This window comes from Strix aluco, chromosome 7 (genome assembly GCF_031877795.1).
Source record: "Strix aluco isolate bStrAlu1 chromosome 7, bStrAlu1.hap1, whole genome shotgun sequence".
Taxonomy (NCBI): domain Eukaryota; kingdom Metazoa; phylum Chordata; class Aves; order Strigiformes; family Strigidae; genus Strix; species Strix aluco.
This window is the reverse complement of record NC_133937.1, coordinates 31,993,498-32,020,394: the sequence shown is the minus strand read 5'-3', so window position 1 is coordinate 32,020,394 and position 26,897 is coordinate 31,993,498. Positions and strand designations below refer to the sequence as shown.

Here is a 26,897-nt window from a genome sequence, read left to right as displayed (position 1 = left end):
TCAAAAAACCTTTAAGAAAAAAGCACTACAGAAGAGGAAATGTGCTCCTTACCTGTTATGCTGTTACATTCCTTGGCATTATTTTAAAAATTTAAATGACCTGTTTCAGAGCCCCTACTTGCTGCTTTACTGTTCCCAAGGCTCTCTGGCTTCAGAGCTACAATGTATAAAAGGATACAATGAATAGAAGCTACAATGAATAAAAGGATAGTTTTGGAAATGGGAATATTGTTAACAAATTTAAAAACAGGCTAAACCTTAAGCAAATAAACACTAATGCAATATAAAGACATGAAAGAACTTCCAGAGAAGGAACGAATACTGAAATGTTGACTGGACACATTTCTCATGGTAAAACAGGAATACCTCTAATGCCAGAAAATAGTTTAAGATGGAGCTATTTGGCAGAAGTAATAGGAAGAACCTTTTCATCTGAACTGCTAGACCAGTGTACAGTTTACTGTATAAAGACATTTTATACACAGGGCAAGATTAAGCGCTGATAGATCAGAGTATTTAAATTAAATTATTTTCAATTATTTTGGTTTACTCTAAGAAAGGATGTGGCCTGCCTAACCCAGGTCACCCAATGCCAGCTTACTATTCTAAACTACTCTTCAACTGACACTGTAAACCCCATCTTGAAAAGATGCTGAAGATCTGCATTCCTGGCTGAGAAAGGTTTTGGGATGTATTTTGGTTGGTTTTCACTTCACCAGATTGAGTGACAAACATGCAGATATTCATAGGAAATTTAAAAAAAAGGTCTTTATTGATTTCATGCTCAAGACGTCCATAAAACAATCATTTATTTAATTCAAACAACTGTAAATTTGACTTATGAAAATATAATAAAATATATTCCTCACTATGCCACAGTATTTGTAAGAAAATAAACTTAATAATTTGGTAACTTGGCTTTAATAATATGCACTTATTTTCTTAGAAGATTTCAAAAGAGTATAGAGTACATTAACTGGGAAAAGGGTGAACACTAATCATTTATCAGTTTAACCAAATCGCTAAACTTACTTTTTTGAGCTAGCTATCAACTTTAAAGAGAATATAAAAAATAGGAATATAAACATCACCGACATAATTCCAAAATACAAAATCAAGACCGCACAGTAATTAAAAAGGCAATTCTGGTTTCTGATTCAAGTAAGTATTTCTAGTCTTGGCAAAACTCCTCACAAATAGAAGTTATATCTAAACATACACTTGTTACTGGAACATACAATTCTATCATTTCAACATTAAATTTTAATGATTTATAACAAAGCCTTGGCATTAACTTTCTGCTGGTTCAAAACTTCTGAATCAACAAGCAGACAGTTTTATTTCTGCAAGCAGAAAAACTGCAATACCACTGTTACAGGCTGTTCTATCAGTTAATTATCATTTGCAAGGCAAAAATCTTTACAATGGTGCTTTAATAAGGCATCATCCAATTACAGTTTGCCAATCTTTAACAAAGAGTTTCTTTTTGATTTTTCTATTTGTTACATTTCCATACTATTCAGGTAAATCATCTACAAATACTGATTTTTTATTTCTCCATCCCATGCTAGGGTGATAACTAAGTAAATTGACTTCCAGATTAAGCACAGAGCAACCATCAGTCTTCATTAATAACGTTCATAAAAGGGAAATGAATATATTAGGCTAAGAAACACCCTTTTAAATAGCTACAAACTGTTTCATCACTGGACATACCCATAATATGATGGTCTTTGGAAATTTCCGAGGAAGTTATGGTTCCATGAGCTAGCGGTGAAAGAACAGATGGATTCTCAAGATTTAAGTTTTTTGTTCCTAATTTATAATCTGTTTTCTGGACTAAACCCTTATGGGTCAGGTAGTTGACTTTCAGAACATTTTCAGTAGCCATAAACCATGACAGCCACACTACGGGAAATCAAGATACAGTAATTAGTATTAGCTGTCAGGTTGGCCCACAGCATTTATTTCTTCTTTAAAATCTTGCATGTTGTCCATTCATCACATACCCCAGTTTATACAATATAAAAATCTATTGTATTTACATTTCTGTTATTAAGAATGTGTTACTCCAGTTTATAATCAAATCTCCACCCAAAACCATATCCTGATCTTTCGTCACTGGCCGCATTGAAATACACTTTCAGAAGTAAAGTTCCTTAGTGAGCATAGAGACCACGCAGGGAATCTGCTTCTTCTCACTGAAGCGTGGATCATCAGACTGTGATTCAAAATTTGTGGCAACCACATAGTTGACCCGTGTGAGGATCTGCATGATCTCAAGTTGTTTACCATGCTCATTTAGCACAGAGCACAGAGACTGCACAAACCAGGAGCCTCTTCCAGGATTCCTCCAGGAGTAATAACCTTATAGGAAAGACAGATAAGGAAGTAAATGGGGTTATTTTTTCTCTTTTTTCTTATTATCTTGTGCTGAAGAATGGAATGGCAGAGAGATATGTACTAATTTGTGTGAAAGATTCTGGGCAAAAAGTACCAATGCACATACAGAAAGTTTAGTTCTTATCACTTGTGTCACATATTCTATTTTATTAAAATGGAAAATAATGTGTAGTAACTCTTCAAACCTCACACTACTAAAGTACCATTCTATATTTTTGCATTTTGGAAACTGCAAGAAGTAAGATTTCTTGTTCTTTCTCTCTAAGAATAAGTTTTGTGTCATAACTGTTCCTCTTCCTGCCTTCATCACATATTTCACACATTCACTAAACTGGGACACGGAAGGGCAGGATTCCCAGAAGATAGTACTGCCTTTGCCACCTGTAACGTCTGCCTTCTCACCTGCCAAGTCTGGGCTTTCTCCTGCTTCCACTACAGCCAGTGTAAAAGGGGTGGATACAACACACTGGCCCAACATATGCTGGGCCTTAGTGTTTTGTCCATCAGTGCACATTGTATCACCAGTGAGGGTCAGTCTACAATCAAGTCAATATGGGTGATAAGTTTTTAGGCTTCTATTCTCTCCGTGACCCCTTTTCTTTACCTGGCACTGTGGAATATGCAAACAGAAAATCTGCTTCTACTGGGATTTTGTATCTTGGATTGGCATCTGTTTCCAGAGTGTCATTTGCAGGTCCAGAGTCAGTTTGTATACCTTCATCAAATTCAGAGCCTCTGCACGCCTGAAAGCAGTGAAGACAAAGAGAACTTGTCCAATAAGGAGAGACAAGGTTTTATGAAAATGCGTATTCATTAACATTTTTTAATGGATACAGTTTTAAGCAGTACCTTGCATGCATTAGAAGCAGAAATGTGACTCTGGGGGATATCTAATTGTTCAGTGATAAAATTACTAGCTTACCCATTTAAAAATATACATCCTGTACAGTAAAGTGAGGTAACGGTGTTGCAGGTTGTGGATCTCAGTGGATTGTCAAAGTGCCAAGTCAGCATTATATTATTCTAACCATGATTATTTTTACTAGTCTAGAGTCATCCTCAGCACTCAATACCTTCTGCAGCATGACTTCTGGACATTTTCTTTACAGTGGACTACACGTTGTCTTTGGCTTCTGACATGCACTGCTGTAGCACTACATTTCACAGAATAACAAATCACATCCCAAGATCACCTAGTCCAATCCCCCTTCTCAAGCAGGACTGTGTCCAGTTGGGTTTGGAATATCTCTACAGGTGGAGACTCTACAATCTGGACAACCTGTTCCAGTGTTCCACTCTTCCAGTGTTTGACCACCCATTTCAAGTATATTGCACTGTTAACATTTTTCCATTTCTCTCTTTTATTCTTAATCCCTTCTTAATCATGTGGTTTAGCTAAAGGGCACACTGGAACCGGAGTCCAGGTTGGTAAGTTTCAGCTCTTGATCAATAGCTTTGACTGACAGCTCTTGCAAAAAAAATCAGTCTGATGGGCTTAAATAACACCAGTTGGTTGCCTTTATTAAGATAATTTTAAAGACAACACCCATTCCAAACTTATAACTAAAAGAAACATCACTTTAGTAGGATGAAGAAATGTACGAATGTAATGTAGAAGAAATGTAATGAAGTATGAAAATAGACACAGTTTTCACTTTGAGATTGAGGGTTAATTGATGGAACAGCCTACGGAACACATCTGCTGCAACTCCCATACCTACACAATACTATGATAATAAAGAGAATTCAGACCCTTGGTATGTCAGTTAATACTGTTTGAAACAGCTGTCTTTAAAAGCTTAAGTAATATACAACTAATTATCTGCTAACACAATAACGTGATATAGATTTTTAGGCTACTGAGGGAGAGCAAAAATATTTCTTTTAGCAGAATGCAGCTATTTGTAGAGACAGCCTTTCTTCAAAGAGACCTGGACAGTATTATTTCTACTGATAATCATGTACTGTCCTCAGCTCTGTCTGCACAAGAGGAAGTTTATCCTTCTGCTTTGAAATTCATATATTATCAAGCGCAAAGAAAAACCATGTACAGAATTACAATGAAAATATGTTCTTTACATCTGTGAGTCTTGTATATAAATTATCTTTTAAAAACAAACAAGTCACCCACAGTCAGCTTCTCTTGACACATTTTTTCACAAAACCTCCAGCAAATTCAGTAAGTTAACCTACAGGGCTCTTCTAGAGCAGACAATCAACACGACATGCTTTCCCCACTGCAGCAGTAGGATACTATATTTACCTTAGGGCTATTACCTGAATGAAAAATAATTTGGGTTTGCCTATAAGGCTTTTGCACTTGTCCCCTCTGAATAGCGCAGTCAAACTCTTGATAGCCATGGGTCCATCAGTGCCATAGATGAGCCCTTCTTCCCCATGGCTTAGAAGGATACAGGCAAAACAAGCGGCATCACTGTGATTCTCCTCAGCAGCTACAAAACAAATACTTCTTAGCCAAAAGGAAGCAACATTTTAAATGAAAATTATATTTAGCAAACACATTTTTCTGAGACTAAATATACATTGGGCTTCTACTGGAAGGCATAAGGAGGAGAGGATAAAGATGACACATCCCACTTTCTAGTAATGTGATGAGCACCTTGAACACATGAATGCATTCTTCACTTGACTCTGAGTTTAGCCCACTGGAGTCAACAGGCTGGACTCTTTATCTAATATGACAAGGCTCTTCACCTAATACACAGAACAGGTGCTTCACCTAATATGACAAGAAAGCTGTATTTCTGAATTGACGTTGGAGGAAGAGGTGGGGAATTAAGTCTAATCCATTCAGAAACTGAATTCTTCTATACAGAAAATTGCATGTAGTGGGGCCTAAGCAATCTGTTCCAATTTGACCTGCTTTGAGCAGGGGGTAGATTCACTGACTTCCAGAGGTCTTTTCTACTCTAACTTATTCTATGATTCTAAATTTTTACCTTGCTTCAGTAATTTTTCCATATCATCACGGCTTCGGTCATTGTATGTGCAAACCTCAAACCCTAAGCTTTTAAAACTCTTAGCTAGATCTCCAGCATCTTTATCAGTGCCATTGCGTGTACCCATTCCTGTCAGAAAACAAAGAATATGGTTGATTGCACATTACACAATTCAAACTAATTCACGTGTTCAAAGGTAAATTTTTAAGTTTATAATTACTAAACCTAAACAATGTCATGGTGACATGATTTTAAAACAATCCTCTAACAGCATTCTCAGCATTGAGAACAAATTGTGAGATTTGTTTTAACACAAAATAGTGCAAGGCTCAATGTTAACACCTATCTTATCCTGAAAAATGTTGGCACGCCTCTAGCACCTTGCAACATAGGACCTCTGTGAATGATTCTATCTCCTTTTGGTTATGCAGTGTAACATATGCATAAAGCACCCCAAGGAAAAACTGTTGCAAAGAGTCCCTACGATACCCACATAAAAGAAACTGATGTAAATTATTTGGAATAAACACTTCATTTAGTGTGTTTGCCAAGTGTATAAGAAAAGACCTATGAAGTTGACTACAACTCAAATCTCTGTCTGCTTTGAAACTGTACATGGTCTGAAAAGTCAAATGCAGGAGTGTGAACAGAACACAGCTACAGCTATCAGCTTTTGTAGCTCATAGCTGTAGTTCAGGGACAGAGAAGTTATAACATGGGCTGCAGATGCCAAAGTTCAAATTTTAACAACATAGCCTTAAACTCTGGGACAAAGGTTTAGTTTGAAGTTGGTAGAGCAAGGTGACATGCTCTTTGAAATATATACTGCAAAGAAGCTGATAAGAGCCACTCTAATATAAGTGTTAAAGAACAGGAATAAATTGTAGGAACAACTATTTCTCAAGAAAGATAAATATATTCATTAGAATTCCATGTCCTAAAAATAAAATGCTTACTGAATAATGAAAGTATAAAAATTCTGAAGTCTGTAATGAGTATCATCAAAGAAAGAACATTACCTGTTTTGTCTTCAAAATTTTTGTTGTTTATAATAATACATTTGCCAACTTTCTTGTAGTCCATATTATACTGGAATGTGGGTGTAACAATTCGGTACTGATTACTGAGAGAGGACTTTGGCTGTTCTTCTTCTCCATTCTTCTTTCTTCTAGGTGAAGCAAATGAAATTGTTGTTAGTGGCCAGTCACATGCAGTGTGCCTATTTATCTTAATTCAAACCATTCAGGCAGCCCTACCCAATGTTTTTTCTTCTCTAATGTTTGTTTTCTTTCTTCATATTTCAGATCGCGGCATAAAGATCTTTTGATTTCCATGAAGTGATTACTGTGTGTGACTGGACTCATGATGGCAAAATGACTCTAGAGTGAACTGCAGCCAACGGGAGTATACACAGATCCTGACCCACAGATAAAACAAATGGCCTAAACATGAAGTCAGGCTGTCAGTAACCTTTTGCAAACTATGGTTCTGGACATATTTTACTTTTACAATAAATAATTCATGGAAGGACGGACAGATCTCCCTTAATAACTATTCCAAGCACAAGAAGATATGCAGTTTACCCAATGGCGTGATAAGATTCATTTATTAAATCACCATCATCCCTAAATTCTCTGAAGATTACGACCGAGCAGTAGGTAGTTTCTACTGATAAAGGTTATAGATGTGAATAGGTTGTGTGTTAATTTGGTCTGCCAAACAGCAGTCTGAACCTATGCAAAAAACTAAGTACATTTTAATGTAATCATCAATACCTGAACCTCACTTCAAAAAACCCCAAACCAAACCAAAATGAGCTATAAATGTTCTCTGTTAATATGACTGTGTATTGACCTTTCTGCTATGTGCAGGAATCTTAGACTGGATTAGAAAGAGATGCAAAGGGATAGCACAGACATTACTCACCAATTTATTCTAAACAAAGTATTAAGAACAAACCAATTACAGCCAACATGCACACCTAAAATATAGGCATGAGGAACTCAGCAGTACTTGCTTTTAGAGGTGGACTTCTTGGTCCAAGCAGGTGGGTTCAGTCATTGATAAGATCTCAAGCAGAACTGAAGCCAGTGAGCACCTGTAAAGGGTCTGATCCAACCTCAGCACTATAAACAAGCTTTGGAGCAAGTCTAGTTAGAAACAATGCTCAGTAAAGGGCAGAAGAAGTTATCAGCACCTCCCTTACTTATTTGGTCCAGCATCCTGCTTCCAATAGTATTTATTGCTGAAGTCTGAGAGGAAAACATAACCTCCTTTGGCAGCACTAATAACTGTATGATACAGTTTGTTTTTAATAAAATTAGATTTTTCCCATAATCTCAATTAATATAAGTACTTCCACTATTCTCACTCTGACACCTTTCTAAAGAATTACTAAGCTATTTGCTTCAATAATAGCCTGTAGACATGAGATTGCTGCGAATTGATTAAAAGTTGTTTAGGTAATTTACTTTCTTACCTTCCTGATTTAACAATTGTTGTCCTTTAGCTTTGAGTGTCCTCTTTTATATTACTAAAGGATAAGACTAATTGGAAACTATAACAAACCTTCTCTAGATGATTCATCATGTTTAAATGCAAGTGCGATTCAATTTTAAAACAGCTGCTTTTTATCTTTGAGTGTCCTCATGTTCTGTTATAAAGGGTCAAATTAAATAGCTGCACCTGGCAGGCTTTCTCTGTACTCTTTACATGTGACCATCCTAATAACATCTCTTCTCTTAGACTTTTCTTAGAGACTACAAAACAAGATATTGAATCGTATCTACTTGAGGATTTTGTCTGATCATCTGGAATGTTGGTATTCTCCTTGCATACTGCTTCCCCAGGGCTCTGGGAGTAATAATTAAATATGCTTTGCATCAAGAAAAGACTTTAGCCATTTTAAAGAATTATCCACAGTGGTATGATGTTAATATTACACTTGACTTTCAAAGAGATCTTGGATTCTTATTTTAGCCTAAAATTGCCCTCATCCTATATCACTAGACAGCTCTCTGGCAAAGAGGGAAAAAGAAATTTCAAAACAACAAATAACCACTCAGGTCGATGAAGAGGCTAATTTCCTCAGTCCACACTGGATTGAAGTTTCTACAGATTTATCTGGCTTCACTGACTTCCTGAAAAAGCTGTATGACTAACAGTGGCTGTTACACACAATAGGATATTTTCAAGGGGATTGTACACGAATTTCTGTTTATGTCCAACCCATGAACAGTTGTGAACACTCAGGACAGATCCACATGAGCAGCACGGTATCATGTTTGCACTGTCTGCTCTCCTAAAATGCTGGAAGTGATCTAATTCTAGTCCAGAAGTCATGCAGCCACGTTACCCCCCAAAAAGACTCACTGAAAATAGCAGCTGGGGATAAGTGGCGTAATAATATAGCCACACAACTTCCCTGAAACCACTTCACTTCCGAGTTCAATAGTTTGCACTCATTCATGTGGAAATACTTGAGAGTTTAAGGCACGTAGCTACTACTGTTGCTATTCCCAAAAGTATGCCAGATGCTCTATGATGGTTAATGTCAAATGTCACAGACAAGCCTCTTCAGCACGGTAGCACACATAAGTCTATCATTTCCCCACTCCTTTACAGAGGATTGTATGGCTTTGTTCTAATGATTCCTTCCGAGCTGAACTGGCTAACGAGACACTAAGCCACCACAGCATGCTTTGTAGAGTTACCACCTATCATTTCTTTACTAGCAGACAACAAAAAGTTTCAGAAATCTTTTGGTATCTGTCCAAACTGAACAAATAAGGAAGCAAAGGTTTTGGTGTATACGTATCCTGGGCCTGCAGTCCAGAAAGAAATTGCTTTTTGAAGTTCCTGTTTTCTGTGCCAACATAGTACAATATGGGAATTGCCCGACTGGATGAAACTGATAGTATAAGGTCCAACTCTTCAGTTTCAACAAGATAAATCAGACCTTGTAATAATGACTAATGAAGTAATAAATACATAATAATTAGTCCTTAAGGGAAATGCCCTGTCAGTGACAGACTGGCTTATGACTGAAAGCCTAAAGCTTTCCAGCTAAACTTCTATTTTATAAGCTTTGAACTGGCCACATGTTAATATAAATGTTTACTGCCGTTGTTCTTACTGAGCTTTCTAATCACCATATTTTACAAAAGGGTTTCCACAGGTTCGTTATGTGCTGTTATAAAATGCTTTAAACTATTTGCCCTCAGTTTTATTTCATTCCGTTTCTCTGACATTCAGTGTCTTTAATTTCCCTCTTTTGGGATTCAAACTTGCCCAGACTAAATAGAAACTTGAATTTTTTGACTGTTTACTTTTTCTTCAGCTTTTAATTACAACTGTGCTGTAACTCCTCACTCTGCTAGTGGTCACTTAGAAATATTCTTCCTATAACTGCTCTCACATATTTCAAGTTTTCTCCTTTCGGTCCAGAGTTCAGTAAAACTGAAACTCTACTCTGGCAGCCTCATATAGCTTGCACATTTTCACCTTTACTGTGTCTCTAAATTCAGGCCTTAGGCTCGACAACAGTATGTCTGGGAACGTGATTTCATCAAGGCTAGACTGAACTTGTGTCAACCCTGGGAAAATCGTTATTACCAACTTTTCACTTTTCAGATATAAAATTAAAGTGACCCATACCATTTATCATTTTATTACTGAGCTTCTAAACAGTAAAGGCCAAATTTCTTGTCACCATGAGTGGCTAAAATTCTGTAAAAGTCAGTGGAGATACATCACTTGCCCTAGTAGTGAACTTGATTGTCAAAAGGACTGCTACTTATCACAAGAAACTTTATTTTCTGTTAAACTTGGGTAAATTATGATTTCAGTATGTACGCTATCAAGATTTAAGGATAAAAATATCACTGTTAACATTTAACTATACCTAAAGATTATTTCCAATAACAATTTTACCAAAAGCAGTGTCTCTCAGCAGCTGAGATTTCCTCTCCTTTGCCTTCCTTTCTACTGGCATCTTCCTGTACTGTCTTTGCTACTGTATATTAGTATGACATAACAACATACTAAGAATCCATGTGCCAAGAGAACGGCTTCCTTGAGTGTTGCAGTCTCTCATCATCTCTCCCACTTGCTACAGCCAAGCTCTTGGGATCAGCTCTGCCAGTCCTCCAGAGCAACAAGTCTTTCAGTGAGAACCAGCGGCTTAACTTCAAGTGTAGTGGAACATATTTCCATGGGGAGGGTCTTCACTTTCCATCACATTACATAATCAATGTCAGCAGTGTAGTCTAGTATTGCCTACCTTTGTGAAAGGTGTAAAGGCCAGTGACTGTAAAAAAACCTGCTCTAAGAAAGATGGTCTGCTGTAACTATATGGACTCCCCTTGGAAGAGTCCCAGCGCAATGCAGGGAAAGTTCTCAAGAGAAGAGTGGATGAAAGGGAAACATTAAGAAATGCAATCTCTAGGGTAGAAACTGTTACACTAATCCATTTACTAAACCTCAACATTGATTAAAAAGAGGATGATAGTAACTGATGGACAATAGAGCTCTTCTGAAAACATGAGCTGCTTGGCCTTAAAAGCAATGTGACACTTAGCACACAGAAGAAACAGCCCTCCCTGGAAAAGAGCAGTCACTTAAACAGCTTTACAGGCAGAGGATTAGATGAATAAAGACAAATTTCATGATCATCACTTCCCAGTCACAGCATGGGAAGAGTTTCCTGTTTGTTTTTTTCCTGTTTGCTTTTCTAAGAGGAAATTAATGTGTTAATCAAAATGAACTCTAAAAATGATATTACAGAGGGATATCCGGGCTTTGAAAACAGTTATAGTACCCTTCTCTCCCAGGAAAGTTAGGGACTTCTGTGCTGTACTGAAAAATGTAAGATAAAAGAAATCTATAATTATGATACTATTCAATTTAAGGAAGTCGACGTTCAGAGGTGGGTGGAAAAGGCTAAACTGATTACATTCATTTCTATTCAAAGTACCACACACAAAAGAAGAGAACTCTGTCTTACTCTTGCTCTATGAAGTTCAGTAAATTTGGGCTTTACTTGATAAGGAATATCACAGAACATTGTGATAGTTTTTACTCTGACATACTTCTTTAATACAATGTGCAATCATATATAATTTTTGGATGACTGATAACAGGTTTCTGTTAAAAAGAAAACTTGCCTTAAAAAACATGCTATCTTTACAGAACACATCATCTCAGGATCCATTCTGGAGTCCCCATGCTTTTTGGCACTGGACAATAGTTTTATTCTAGTTTCTGTCACACTGTCAGCCTTTCTGTTGAGTCCAGGCAAGAAGATTATAGCAGCAGTACAGTGACAAAGTCCATAGTACAAATATTCTCAGGTAATCCATCAACATCCACCAGAACTTTCATACACTTAATGTTGTGGGATGCAAAGTATCTTAAAACTGCAATGCTTTTTATTCTATTACAAACAACTGAGATGTTTCCCTCATGACTTTTACATTTGGTGACCTCTTTAAAGGCTTCATACTAATAAATTCCCCATAAGTGTATGGGACAATACATTAGTTTTAAGACCTCTGAAGAAACTGATGTAGCCTATATTGCTGATTTAATGTTATGCAGTTTGTGCTACTCTTTCTGTCTAAAAATCTCCACTCCTTCCATTATTGCACACACAATATAAACGATGGTTGTGACTATTGCTTATCACAGGTGCTATGTTTGTTCTCCTGGGGAAAAATCCTGGATTGGATATTTTTTTTTTTTTAGATAGGTAGCTAAAGGATAGACAGGAAACAATGAAAATGCAGAGGGGATTGTGTTTAAATTCACAAAGCATCACCAAGCTATGTGTAGTAAAACTGAGTGTGCTGGAGACCAAATCAGAGTTATTCTTCCAAAAGAAGTGAACAGCAAACAGAATTCATAAATTAGGCAAATCAGGGTTCAATATTTTGTTCTATGTTTCTACCTTAGTCTCAATAATTAGTGGTCTATTCATATGTCTGATGCTTTCTGATGATCATACATTAATATGTCTTACTCCTACATAAACTTCTCTCCAAACTGTCAGCTTTAATACTTTTATCCAGCTTTAATACTTCTATCCAGTCTAATTTCACCATATTTAGTACACCTCTAATTACTGTACACTCTCCCCTCTTTGAATTTTTCTTCTCTTGAAACCTATTGGCAATAACAAGCAAAAGACACTTGTTAAACCTGAGTAGAGCTTTTTAGATCTTAAGTTCTTTAAGGCAGACTCTTTGTTCTTTGTCAGATCCGTTTTGGTAAAGTGTCACACAGATTTAGAGCTGCATGCAAATAATAGATTATCCTGTTGCCTTTTCCCATTAATACTGCATCAGGTTGGCAGAGCAGTAACATTTCTGGACAAGAAGAATGTGCCACTACTTGAATTGTCTTTTATAAAAATGAATATTCCTTTAGTGTTAAAAATCAGAAAGCATAAATTATATGGGATAAGGACTAAGTATTAACCATAAGGGCTAGACCAGCTACTAAAACTGTATTACACTGCATTTGATGGTGTGATCCTGGGTCACATGCTAAGAAGGCAGCATGCTGGAATACTAAGTGAAGCTTATGCTAAACACTACAGGAGCCACTGCAGAAGACATTGGCATATGGGAGATCTCAATTCTCTTTCCAACCTGACTGTCACACGCTATGGCTCACAAACCTTTTGTCCTGAACATACTCCAATCGAAGGTGCAATTTCCATCTCTCTCTTTTCAGACAATGTGCTTGGTTTGTGTGTGTGGTGGGGGTTTTAGTAGCAGTGGCCCCCTGTGAGAAGCTTCTTGAAGCTTGCCTGACCCCAAGTTGGACCCACCTCTGCGCCAAGCCAATTAGTGATGATGGCTGTGCCTCTGCGATAACATATTTAAGAAGGGGAACCTGGGAGGAGGAGTTTGAGTTGTGAGGAGGAGTTGCAAGGAGGATACCTCTGTGAACACCAAGGTCAGTGAAAGAAAGGAGGAGGAAGAGGGGGAAGTGCACCAAAGCAGAGACTCCCCTGCAGCCCATGGTGAAAGGGCGGGTTGTGCCCCTGCACCCAGGGAGGTCCCTGGTGGAGCAGATGCTCACCTGCAGCCTGTGGAGAACCCCACGTCAGAGCAGTTGGCTGTGCCTGAAGAAGGCTGGGACTCTGTGGGAAGAAGCCCCCACTGTTGTAGTTCGGCACTGGGAGGATTGCAACACATGGGAGGGACCCACGCTGGAGCAGTTTAGGAAGGGTTGTGGCCCATGGGAAGGACTCATGTCAGAGAAAGTTCATGGAGGACTGTCTTCTGTGAAAGGGACCCCACACTGGAGCAGAGGAGGAGTGTGAGGAGTCCTCCCCCTGAAAAGGAAGGAGCAGCAGGACTGACCACATCCCCCATTTCCTATTCTCCCACCCCCCAGATTGAGGGGAAGAAGGAGAGAAATTGAGAGCAAAGCTGAGCCTGGGAAGAAGGGAGGGGAGGGGGAAGGTGTCTTTAAGATGTGGTAATACTTCCCACTGTCCCACTCTGTTAAGTATTGTTGGTTTTAGTGTTTGCATTAAATTGATGTTCTTTTTCTTCCCCTAACGAGTCTGTCTTTTGCTGGTGACCATAATGGGTGAATCATCCCTCCCTGACCTTATCTCAATTCCCGAGCCTTTTGCTTTATTTTCTCCTTTTCATTCCTGAGGTGGAAGGGGTGAATGAGAGGCTCCGTGGTGCTCAGCTGCCCTCTGGGCTCAAACCAGGACAGGTAACACCTTACAAAGGACTCTTTTGAAAGAGGTTAAATATAATTCTAAACCAAGAAAATAAATATTATCCCTCACAATCTTTTTTTTTAAACAAAGGTTACTCAGGCTTCCAAATTATGTGCCAGTAGATAAACTGAAAAAGAGCTTAAGAGTTGAAGCAAAAACCTCCTGAGGAAAAAAGGGCAATACTAATCATACAGGAGGAAGTTCAAGTAGATACCGCATACTTTCACTTTCTCTGCTGAAAGTTATTAGCAAATGACTGCTGACTTTGATAGACTAGTACCAACAAAATAACCAATCTTTAGAAGGCTATTTTTAAATATGCTCCAGATAAATGTAAAAAATTTCTAATATTAAAGTCAGAATCTTTATGACATAGTAGAAAGTTTTCATTTAGAAAAGAGAAGCAGTCCTACAAAACTGAATATAAAAGTTCCCCAAAAAGCATCTAAACATTATTTCACCTATATTGCTTACTATGGCAAGGAAATGCCTTACACAAAAGGCATGAAAACTGACAGCTGGAGTTTAGAATAGCAAATATAAACAACACAATACAACTCCCCCTCCCCTGAACATTAAAACACAAAAGCCAGTCAAACGGTCCTAGGTTTCTGTTCCCTCTAATGGTCTTGTTTTGTCTGTTAAAAAAGTTTTAAATTATAGTGAAACATGCCAAACTGGTAATACTGGAGTCTAAAGTTCATATTTATCAATGACACATAGTCTGTGCAACCCATGCATCTTCATATACTACTCTGCTGAAGTACCTAAACCTTGAAAGTAATTTTTGGGAAGGGGTGGAATAAAGGGAAATGGCAAGTGTGCTTACTCAAACACCACAGTCCCTAGTTGAACGCACCCTCCTTTCCTCCTGGGAGCAGGTCTACCAAAAGCAACAGGACTAGTCAGGCAATAAAATAATGCCTGTTTGTAACTGTTCTCAAGATTGAGGCAAGGGTAATTATATAGCCTCCAGCTTCTTTTTGAACTGCCAATTGCTGTTCATCACTTCTTAAGGACATCTTTGGAATTAGATTGTGGCTGGCTAAACAATGCCAGTTTAAAAGTCACCAGAGGCAAAGCCTTTGCTTGAATGAACCTGAAACTATGAAGCTCATGGAGACAGTACCTCTTGTTTCTTTGGAAACCCATGTCCCAAGCTCTCCTTATAACTGTAAACATGCTGATTTTGAAAGGAAAATATTGCTGTAGCGGTCTTGAAAGAAAGGAGTTAGGTAAACAATGGGATTATTTCCTTGATTTTATAAAGATAATGATAGAGCTGGAAGGGACCTAAGCTATCATTAACAAATTCTTTGCCCAAGACGGGACTGAGTTCATTCATCCAGTAGAACAGTGTTATATCAAAAACCTACTTTTGTCCTTACTATGACATATGTAGCAGCACTGTTACAGATTTTGCAGAAAATTTGCAAAATAAAATGCTTCAATTTTTTTAAAGAAATCCTGGCATTTCCCTAAGTTTCCTGTAGCATGCTGTATCACCTCCAACAGTTGAAACCAAATCATAAAAACATTTATTAAGTTATATGCTAGCTATGTTTTTCTCAGATAACTTGATGAAAAGTATTAAACAAACCAAAATGCTCAAGTGGGGGGATATGCTCTGTTATCCACTAAGAGCCACTTAGTTGTGGACTGGATGGAGGACCGAGTGTGAATCCTGCTTCTGCTATTGAATAACTTTGGGAAAGTAACTCTACATCTCTTGGTCTTAGTTTTTCATTCCAAATGGAGCCTAAACAAATTTATTTCATAAAACAATTGCAGATCTCATGGTTTCTTTCCAAGGAGGTAGTAGTGTACACTAAACTAGAGAATGAATTTAAAATCCACTATTTTGTACATCTATACAATATTTACATTGAGAGTGTGTGAAGTAGCTTACTGCCACGTGCCTCCTGGAAAAAAATGCTTGAAACAAAGGCATTCTTACTGTCCACTATGGAGGTTTATGGTGGATCTCAGTCCAAAACCAAATTCCTATCTTTGGTTACATTAGCTTCCCTGAAGAGATAAAACCTCCAGTGCCTGCACATGATTATTTAATATCAACTGCAAAAATGACAGGGTTGCAGTCCACAGAATATGACATTTTCCCCAAAGTATATTATAGCCCTAAAGGCCTCTAGGACCTTGGCTTAACAATAAAGATATCACAGCTCACCATACTACAGCTACTCAGCTGAACTACAGCAATGGCTATTTGTATATTCCTTTGAAACCGTAATCAAAAGTGTATTAGCTCGAATCACAATAAGGCCTCACCTACCACAAAGCTTCACAACTGAAACAGTCTCAGAGATGAACAAAATCAACGAGCTGCAACATGCTAATTGCAGTAACTGACCCACTTGAGTGTGAGCACTTTTCATTTGATCTCTTGCAAAGCAAGTCACAAACCCTTACTCATTAGTTTCTACGAACCTGCAGCTTCTGTTTAATCTGCAGAATCTTTTAGATTTATACCTAACCTGTTTTTAAAAGATCCATTTATGAATTCTTTGCTTGCAAAACATGCCTATCTTCTGATCTTCCATCACCTATGTATTTGTATAGTACACTATATATTTGTATAGTACAAGCAAATTACCTTTCAACTTTAGTTAGAGAAACGAAATACATTTTAAATCCCTCATTATAAGACATTTGTCTCAGACCCTGAGCTATTCTTGTAGCTTTTTTGCCCCATTTTAGTTTCAGACCTTTCTCCAATTAGGAAGGAGAATCTTCTCTAAGAACTTGTAAAACCCCAGTCCAGCACAACTGGAAACTCACTGTGTAATGAAAGGAGTTGAGCTGTTTGAAAGAGCAAACCTCTGACTACAACTTCTGGCATACTTTGTATATTATATATGCCTTTGGAGTTCTCATAGTTACATCTAACTATGTCTTCCTCTTCTTTTAACTATGTGTTAGTGATGGCCTTATCGTAAGTCAAAGCAAAACCATGGCTGCAATTATATTTTTTACAAATGAAGCAGACCAAGCGCACAGGGGCTAAGCCAGCTACACTTTGTAAAAAAAGTTTCAACACAGACTGTTATGTCTAATATTGTCCACATTTCGCAACAGTTAAAAAAAGGCAAGAGGAAAAAAAACCCACAAAAAAACAGGTAGCAGTATCCTAGTCTTCAAGCAGTTAATATTTTAAGTATCATTTACAGCCTACATGACAATTTTGTGGTGTAACACCTGCAGCAGAGAGGACCAAAACAGATTAAATTCTAAACTCTGAACCATCAATTTGCAATTTGTCTTCAGCTTCCTAATTAGCTGCATGGTATTTGCTGTGCAGGCCTCACAATATTGTATGCAACATAATATTCAAATAACATTCAAAAGATGAAATTTTACAAATAAAGACTATTGCTTGCTGAAAGGCTTTCTGCTAATTTCTAGAAAACCTGCACATACATACCTTCCATGGGTGTTCTGGAAACTGAAATCTTGCATGATCATATCCTAGGGAGTATAATGTGCATAGGCAACTGCTAATTATATGAAAAAAAAAGATGAAGCCTCCCTTATCTATCATAGGTATTTAGAGCAATTAACAGGTATATATACTGCTATATGGACTGCCTGGAAAATGATGGAAAATGACCTAAAATAAAGCAACCCCCCCAATACTATTTCTCAGAGAACACTCTGGCTAGGATTAGCAATTGCAAAATGCCAGTAGAGTTATAATTAGCTTGATATAAGCACTGAAACTAAACTCTTTCAGGGTATTCATTCATGAGATTTCCAAACAGGTGGCACAGAATGAAGGAGATAAATAACATTCTACAGTACCTTGGCTCATCATCAAATGGTACTCCACACTGCATCTGAAAACAGCTTCAGCTTGTCCTCAAGAGCAAGTCTAATCTTCTTTGCTAATGCTAGGAGCCCACCATGCTCAGGGTTACATTGGAGAGTGAAACAGGATGCTCTCTGTGTTCAGGCCCAAAGATTCGCATGTGTCAGCAGTGGGTCACGCTGGACTTTTCTATGGGGCTATTCAAACCCTCACAGCTATCACCCTGTAAGCTGAGGTCATGCAGGCCTGATCTACCTTTGCTGACAAGCGGAAAACATGCTCCCATCGCTCTGATTCTATCACTGTTCCTATGTAAGAGTGTAGGAAAATACAGCAGATCTTGAGATGGAGGTGGGACAGAAGACTTCACTTTGTAATACGTCCTTCTTCCTCCTCTCAAAAACTGATCCACCATTACTACAATATTTACACAATGAATATTTCTAAGAAAATGATGCAAGTTAACACACAGAGTTTACAAAACCTCTTTGTATTCTAATTCATAGAACTATTTCCTGTATACTTACCCTTAAACAGTTTTGGTTTATTATAAATTTGGCTTCATTTGTTTCTGATTCCTTTGAAAGCTTCAAAATGACACTACATAATAGCTTTCCTTCAAATTTTATATGATGACAGCCCAGAGTTTGTTGTAATGAAGGAAATAAATTATTACATTAAAAAGGAATTAGGATACTTGACTCACTGTTGTGATTGCTACAGATACAGTTCATGGATACCCCAGTGTTTGCTGTGCTTCACAAGATAAAGTCTCTAAGGGGACTGGAAACAAATATTGACTGTGAATTAATGAGTTCTTACACTTCAGACTAGATACTATTTCAAGATATGGTACATCCAGTAAGCATCCAAGGGAAAGTACGAGCACTGACCACAATTTTCACTAATTGTTATCTACTCCTGCAGTGTTCTCCAGAAGTTGAGTTCCAGATCTAACAAAAACTGCAATAACAAAAAATAATAAAACAACCTCTGGTTTAAAAGAGAGTAATGAAAATGAAACATCCCTGTTGCTCTATGTTAAAATCTCTTTATTATCTTTGTAGGAATTAACAGACTATAGATGCCAGAACTTATTGCTTCTGAAATTTTATGTTCAGCACTTTGGGGGAAAATGCACTGATTATTTAGCTTGTGCAAAGCAGAACCCACAAACTCCGAACAAAATCAAAATTATATTGTGCTAGACTTTGGAGTTAGGATAGTAAAAGGAAAGACCATCACCCATTTACAGGATAGACTACGGTGCAGTGATTTACTTAGAGACATAAATGTGAGGCTGAACCAAGAGTTCAGTTCAGACCTCTGAGTCGCAGTCCAGAGCACAACTTCAGACAATGATTCATCAGCCATTATTTTTTTTAAAGTAACTTGCTATTTTTATTCTAGACACTTTTCTTAGCAATATTTAGTTTTCAAAAGTCTGTAATATTGTCACTTAAAAACTTGTAACAGAACTGTGTTTTTAATTTTAAAACTGTCAAAGTTATGATAAAAAAGATGAGGTATCATTCAAGGCATCATTTGGATTTGAACACATTGATTTCAAGGCAAGAGCAGCTGACATTCATGCAGTGGAGGCCAATACAGTTTCTTCATGAGCATATGGTGGTAGCAGCAGTACTTTTTCTAAGAAGCAAGCAATTGATTTATCAGATCTGGGTCTGCGTGGCAAGGTTTTGATAGCGGGGACTCTACAGGGGTGGCTTCTGTGAGAAGCTGCTAGCAGCCTCCCTATGTCAGGAAGAACCCACCACTGGCCAAAGCTGAGCCCATCAATGGCGGTGGTAGTGCCTCTGGGATAACCTATTTAAGAAGGGGGAAAAAAACCAAATGGCAACTGCAGCTGGAGAGAGGAGTGTGAATATGTGAGAGCAACAACTCTGCAGACACCAAGGCCAGTGAAGAATGAAGGGGAGGAGGTGCTCCAGGTGCTGGAGCAGAGATTCCCCTGCAGCCCGTCGTGCGGCCCATGGTGAGGCAGATGTGCCCTGCACCCATGGAGGTCCATGGTGGAGCAGAGACCCACCTGCAGCCCGTGGAGGACCCCACACCGGATCAGGTGGATGCCTGAAGAGGCTGTGATCCCGTGGGAAGCCCACGCTGGAGCAGACTCCTGGCAGGACCTGTGGCCCCATGGAGACAGGAGCCCACACTGGAGCAGGTTTGCTGGCAGGACTTGTGACCCCGCGGGGGACCCACGCTGGAGCAGTCTGTTCCTGAAGGACTGTGCCCTGTGGGAGGGGCCCACGCTGGAGCAGTTCATGAAGAGCTGCAGCCCGTGGGAAGGACTCACGTTGGAGAAGTTCATAGAGGACTGTCTCCTATGGGAGGGACCCCGCGCTGGAACAGGGGAGGAGTGTGAGGAGTCCCCCCCCTCAGGAGCAAGGAGCGGCAGAGACAACGTGTGATGAACTGACCACAACCGCTGTTCCCCATCTCCTGTGCCACTGTGGGGAGAGGAGGTAGAGAACTCAGGAGCAAAGTTAAGCCCGGGAAGAAAGGAGGAGTAGGGAAAAGCGCTTTTCAGATTTGGTTTTATTTCTCATTATCCTACTCTGATTTGATTGCTAGTAAATTAAACTAATTTCTCCAAGTCGAGTCTGTTTTGCCTGAGACAGTAACTGGTGAGAGATCCCTCCCTGCCCTTATCTTGACCCATGATACTTTCATTTTATTTTCCCTCCCCTGTCCAGCTGAGGAGGGGGAGTGATAGAGCAGCTTTGGCGGGCACCTGACATCCAGCCAGAGTCAGCCCACCACAGATCAGGCCCAGTGTTTTCAAATGGCCCAAAAAATATGAAATGTGCAACTCTGGAAAACATATGCATCTGCATCACTGTGAAACTGTTCTTCATAAAGTTCTATCTGCAAAGCAGCTTCTTACAAAGCAAATAAAAATAAGCTGTTGGTAATCTAAAGTGGATGGAAAATAGCTCCCCAAAACACAGAAAAACAACAGAAGAGCAAAGATGAAACAAAGACAAGTTTCCACACCTGTTACAGCTCCAAACCTGAGGTTCAGCTGAGGCTGAATCTCAAAAATAAATATTTATTCTTTGAAGGACAAGGCTATTTATTTTGAAAAATATGGCTGTACTGAGACAAGGGTCATGAAGGTCAAACAGACACCTTTGGTAACATCTGTACTTCCTCACTTTGATGCCCTGTAACCCAAATAAACACCGTACAAATGAAAAGAAAGACTATGTATCCATGAATCTTTTTGATCTAAATAGTAGTTTACAAACATGGTAGATAACATAACTACGTAACTATCATAACTGTTGAACTACAGAAAGCAAGATACACACTGATGTTTGCGGCAAACTTTCAAATTAATTAAAATAAAAAGTCTCACACTTTATAATGGCCTGGCTTGCAGAAATAAATACCTTACAGGTATTTTGATTTTGCAGTGTTAAACAGCTGAAGTACTCCTGGTGACTATATGTCAGTGTACCCTACAAGCCTCTCAAATTCCTCAGAGGGATTCTCTTACAATGTATTTCATGTTTCTGCATTAAGGGCACTACAGAATCACAGTTTCAATTATTAACTAGGTATTTGTAAGAGTTCTTAAGTATATATTTATACTATGTTCTCTGTTTCCAAATGGGAAGGGGAATATAGACTGTAAAACAAGACAGTAGGGCTGGAGTAGAAAAAGTCACCAGGGGACAAATGGTTCTATACAAATAAATTAGAATAAAACCGGTACCTAGATACTACTAACAACCACCCGCTTCTGCACTATGCTTCTTCACTGAAGCCCACAGTCATGATTACTGACAGCACAAGTGTGAGTCTACCAAGCCTTGGGAATTTTCAGATGAAGCTTTTTAAAAAAAAAGAACTTTCATTAGGAGTAAAAGAAATCTTAGCTCTGCTTAATACAATGGAACCACAATTTTATTTTGTTTCATGTTACATTGTGTTTCCTGGATGCTAAAATAGGTTTGCTGCTATCAATCTCCCTAACAGAGTTCCCCAATAGAAGCCAAAAGATACAAAATGAAGATATTAAATCATCTTGTGGAGAAGCGAGACTATTTTTAAAGCCTTGAAAGTGTAACAGGAACACATACAGCATAAAAAGAAAAATTTCTATAGGAAAAATTCTATTAGTTTCTAACCATCACATAAAGAATTAAATACACTTTTGAAATCCTCAGCTCAGTCCTTCTTTAACCATGTTTTAAAATTCTGTTGTGTGCAGGCTTGCCAGAGTGTATCCTACTACTCATGCTTTCTGGAATATAACTTTTTGCTCAACTGCAACGCGCCCTAATTTTTGTCCACGTTTTTGCAGTAAACAAAATTGATACCTTCCTGCCATCTAGTGGTTAAAAACCCCTAAACCAAACACCACCGGCAGATGTTAATTCAAAAATTAGCTCTTTCAACTCTTCTCCCCACCAAACAGTTTTTCCCCACCAACGTTAACTAAGTCCTAGCACTTTTTCAAAGAAAAAGAAATACATAGAAGATAATTCCCCTAAACTGTGGTGCAGCCAGAAGAACCTGCTCACTCTGTGGCTTGTTCCGAGCCTTGTGGCCTCCATGGTAAAGCAGGCTCACAGACTTCTTAGACAAAAATTCACTGTAGTGAGTAAGATTTTCACTTATTTTTACTTACGGCTCTTGCTAGATAAATCTCCAGTCCCAGCCAGAGAATGGTGAATTGGAGCTGTGAAGCTACTGGAAATAGCTGGTCTTTCTGTACAGCTTTGAATTCAGTTTCTCACTGCCCTGTTCTCTTAAATTAAAATAAATGTGCTTATATAACAATCCAAGTTACTTGTTTTCCTATTGAGCTTACGTATTTTAAGCAATAATAAATGAAATACAATGTAGACTTTCACTGAAAGTACTGCACAGTTGATGAAAACTGGGTTGCTAAAACAAAACAAGGGACCAAATTGTAGTCAATCTAAAGCATTTTAGACATCTTATTTTACAGGTTTTAGTTTCATGTTGCCAAAACGAAGCCCTGGCAATCAAGACACAGAGCCAGCTGGTTCTAACTAAAAGTACATCTAGCCTAGTATCTGGTACTGACTAGTAATGAGTTTTAAGAAAACAAACAAAAGAAACTGGATACAGAATATATTCTCACAGAAACTTGATTTAGGAATGTCTTGCACCAAAGATTTTAACATCAATATTCCCACTGGACTTTTCTTCCACAAATACATATAATACCTTCTGAACTCATCTTGTGACTTTAAGTTCTACAACTGCATTCTGCACTATGTGAAAACTACAACTTACTAGTTGTTTTAAACCTACTGCATCAACTTTTCATTGGACATCCCCCAGATCTGTGAGGCACAAGGAACAATCATTCTCTATTCAACTTCTCCTCCATTACAGTCACAATTTTAGATCATACCCCATCTTCCTTTATCCTCTCACATTCCTCTCCTATCTTCCTTCAGGTCAAAGAGTTTTAGTTTCTATAAGACAAAGACCTTCGCGGTCAACCAGCTCACTCCGCTTTAGGCAATCATCATCTTCTTCAAGAAACTCTGATAGATTTCTCAGACTTATTTTTTTTCTACAAAATCTAAGTTGAATCTTCTCAATTACCTCGTATTTAATCTGAGCAATTTTTTACTTCTAAAGAAAAGTTTCAAATTGTATCTTCAAGGAGTTCCCACAAGATCAATGCCTCAAACTGATGCATAGCAAATTTATTTGAAAAATTTCTTATAGAAAAAAAGTGATAGAAATGCTGATCATTGCCTCTCCTTCAGGAATGATTAACCTGGAGTTGCATAATTTAGTAACAGTATTAGCGAATCACCTCTTATAAAGAAGACCAAATATTAAAACATGCATTTTATAAAGTTTAAAAGAAACCTTTGAAAAATATTTGGCAAGATTTAGAAACAAATATTACATTGTCTATTTTGCATGACGTGATTCTGTTAAAATTAATAATACACATACACACCATAAAACATATTTGAGGAATGATAAAATGAGACAAAATGATTTGCTTAACAGCACATCAAAAGTCTTCTAAGACTAAAGAATCTTCACTCCTCACACATTTGTCACTCCATCAGAGTCATATAATTAGCAGCAAAAATAAAATTATATTCTCCATGTACTTTCTTGAATTACACTGTTCACTTGAATGTGAATGTCCAATAGCAAAAAAATCAAAACCTCTCTGTAAATACAATAGCCTTTGCAATAAACACCTCTAATAAAATCTCTCTAGATCCATGAAGTTCATAACGTGAAGTAGTCATTTGCTGACATTCAATAGTATTTGTAAATTTTGCACGTTCATTTTTCATCTTTTGCATTTTCAATCACATTTATCTAGTGTTTTCAGCAGTACAGACAAGCAGTACATAGTTCTTGCTATACATTTAATGAAAATAAGCTTATGCTTCAGTGAGGCTACTGTATTTTAAAATGAAAGGCTTTTAATTTATTCTGTAATGGGTTACATCTCTAGACTCAGTGAGGCTTCTTTGTGCTACAACCTAGATGGCACATCCAGGCTTTACACTAACTTAAATAGTCAGCAGGGAATTCCAGTGATGCAGGAGATTAGTTGAGCTGAATGCAGTGAAGTAGATAATTAATGGCGTATTTAATTCTCAGCTCCACCAAAGGGCAATGTTTAAGATGAGGGACTATAATTGATGCTAAATGAACTTAGTGGTCTCTTGACTACCAAATAAAGCTTATGGGAGATACTATAGGTCTCTCTATAGGGAGATACTATGGAGAGATACATTCAAACTATACAACATAAACCATCTCCCTATCTGGACCATCTATGACATTGTGAACATGGCAAACTGAACACTAAAATCCCATTAGAAGGGTAGCATGACAGCTGATAACAATAACGGGAATAGAAGTAGTAACTTACCTCCCCAAAAGTGAGAATCTGCTACTTCTGTCTGGCTTTGCATCAACTACATCACCATAATCTTCATCATCTCCCTCTTGAATAGAGCGATCAACATGCTGATCTCCCGACATCTACAAATAAAAGTTCAAGAACGTAACACTATCATTCTAGAAATACTTCTATAAACCAAACCATTAAATCAGATACATGGGGTTGTTAGTTATACTGTATAATACTTCACCAAGAGTGGCTATAGATTTCTGGCCCTGAATTAATATGACATTGCACATGCTCATCTGTCTGTGTTACCCTGTGGCAGTTGCCAAAAGTGACTGCCACTCTGAAAAACGCAGATAAGAACAAAAGTAAAAATCATTTTATGGTGAAAGATCTTACAGTCAATCCCCAGAAAATTTTTCATGGTCTGGAAAAAAGTACGTTGGGATGAAAGCAAGGACAACTAACATCAAAATATTTATAACTGCAATCCTATCCAGTACTGAGACACCCAGAGAGCTCCTATGTTTTCATCTGCATATACACAGTCAATTGTGCATAAGAGAAAAAACCCTGTATTATCTTCCACGGATGGGATCTTAGGTTTTCATTTATCTGTTTTGTCTATATCAACACTTAATACGAATTTTATATTCTTCTAAAGATTAATTAATACATGTGTACAGTTCTTAGAAAAAAAAACCAGTTGTGAAGTGTTTCTTGGAAATTAAGAGGTATTTTCATTACATGAAGCAGCCTCTTACACAAATTGCTGTATTCCAGCCAATTTTTTTTCTGTTACTCCAGTGCAAGATTGGAACATCTTCACTCATCTCAAAAATGACACGAGGCTCCACTAGACAACAAGGCTGAGCTGATCTAATGACTTTTTCCTGATGAAAAAATGGTTGCTCTCTCCTCTTTCATGTACTGAGTTGCCCACGCAGTCAGTTTATTTAGATCATTAAGCTGGCAGAAGCTACAATGAAAAAGGAGTCAATTTTCTGATAGCACAATGATCTGCACTAGCTCATCGTGGGGTGAGAAGAGCAGTGGAAAAGGCAGTGTGGGACCCCACCTTCACCTGCGTTGGGATGCACTGAGCCACCTTGTCCAACTATGGCTCCAGGTTTCCATGAGGAAAAGCAGCAGCGATTCCTGCCCCTTCCCCATATTTCAGCCGATTAAACCTGCTTTTATAACACATTTACTCAGAAGAGTACATGTTCACACCTAGCTTGAAAACCACCCTCTGGTGACCCTGCAGCAGCCGGGCCCTGTGGCTACATGGCCGCCAGCACCACCCCAGTCAGGGTCTGAGACACTGAGTGAGGTTTTTAAGCTCCCTGAGAGTAACAGCAGTTCCTGAAAGCTGGGTTCTAGATCCAGCTTTGACAAATACAGTTTTTAATCACCTTTTTTAAAAGTAAGACTCGAAGAGCGCGCAGGCCGCAGCTGGGCAGTGAGGCGGTGGCGGAGGAGCAGCCCCACACCAAGGAAGGCGCAGCCCCGAGTGGAGGAAGCCAGCACTGCCAACGCTGCCCACGACACCCACCGCAAATCCCACGGCGAGTACTTCTGCCCTCTCTCAGGAAATGGCTGCGCAGCCCGACAGGGCAGGGCAGGGGAAAGGCGCGGGGGAGCGGGAAGGCGGCGGCCGGCTGAGGGGAGGGCGGGAAGCGGGAAGGCGGCGGGCCGGGCCTGGGGCGCAGGGGAGCGGCGCGGGCTGCCTGAGGCGGCCGTCGTGATACGGAGGGCCCGGGGGCTGGGAAGGGGCCGGGGCCGGGGCCGGGGCCGGGGCTTGCCTTGGCGCTGGGCTCTGGCGAGGCAGAAGCAAGCGAAAGCGAAAGCGGCGGGGTGGCGGCCGCCGGCCGGCAGTGGGGCGGGGCGGGCTCCGCCGACCCGGGCCTGTCCCGGCGCGGCCGCGCCTTCCGCTCGCCGCGGCGGGACTGCGGGCCCGTCCCCCGGCGCGGTGGGGCCTCGGCCTCGGCCTTCGCCCGCTGCGGCGGCGCTGGGTGGATGTGGGGCTCGGGGAGGCGAGGGCTCCTCCGGCCGCGCTCCCCAGCC

General features: G+C 39.1%; 1 protein-coding gene across 4 annotated transcripts; it reads right to left on the bottom strand.

Moving 5' to 3' along the window:
* Window positions 1-742: 742 nt before the first annotated feature.
* On the bottom strand, window positions 743-26,674 carry CASP7 (caspase 7). 4 transcript variants are annotated; one of them, XM_074831315.1, is made up of 7 exons: window positions 26,636-26,674; window positions 24,852-24,964; window positions 6,383-6,531; window positions 5,364-5,492; window positions 4,681-4,856; window positions 3,008-3,146; window positions 743-2,367 (listed from the first exon to the last, which is right to left on the bottom strand). In XM_074831315.1, the coding sequence occupies exons 2-7, from the start codon at window positions 24,962-24,964 to the stop codon at window positions 2,144-2,146; spliced, it is 930 nt and encodes a 309-aa protein (XP_074687416.1). In that variant the 5' UTR covers window positions 26,636-26,674; the 3' UTR covers window positions 743-2,143. The 4 variants fall into 4 exon arrangements, with proteins under 4 accessions (XP_074687416.1, XP_074687414.1, XP_074687413.1 ...); XM_074831313.1 differs by lacking the exon at window positions 26,636-26,674 and adding an exon at window positions 26,246-26,625; XM_074831312.1 differs by lacking the exon at window positions 26,636-26,674 and adding an exon at window positions 25,595-25,771 and having other exon boundaries at window positions 6,383-6,528.
* Between the last annotated feature and the right edge of the window lie 223 nt (window positions 26,675-26,897).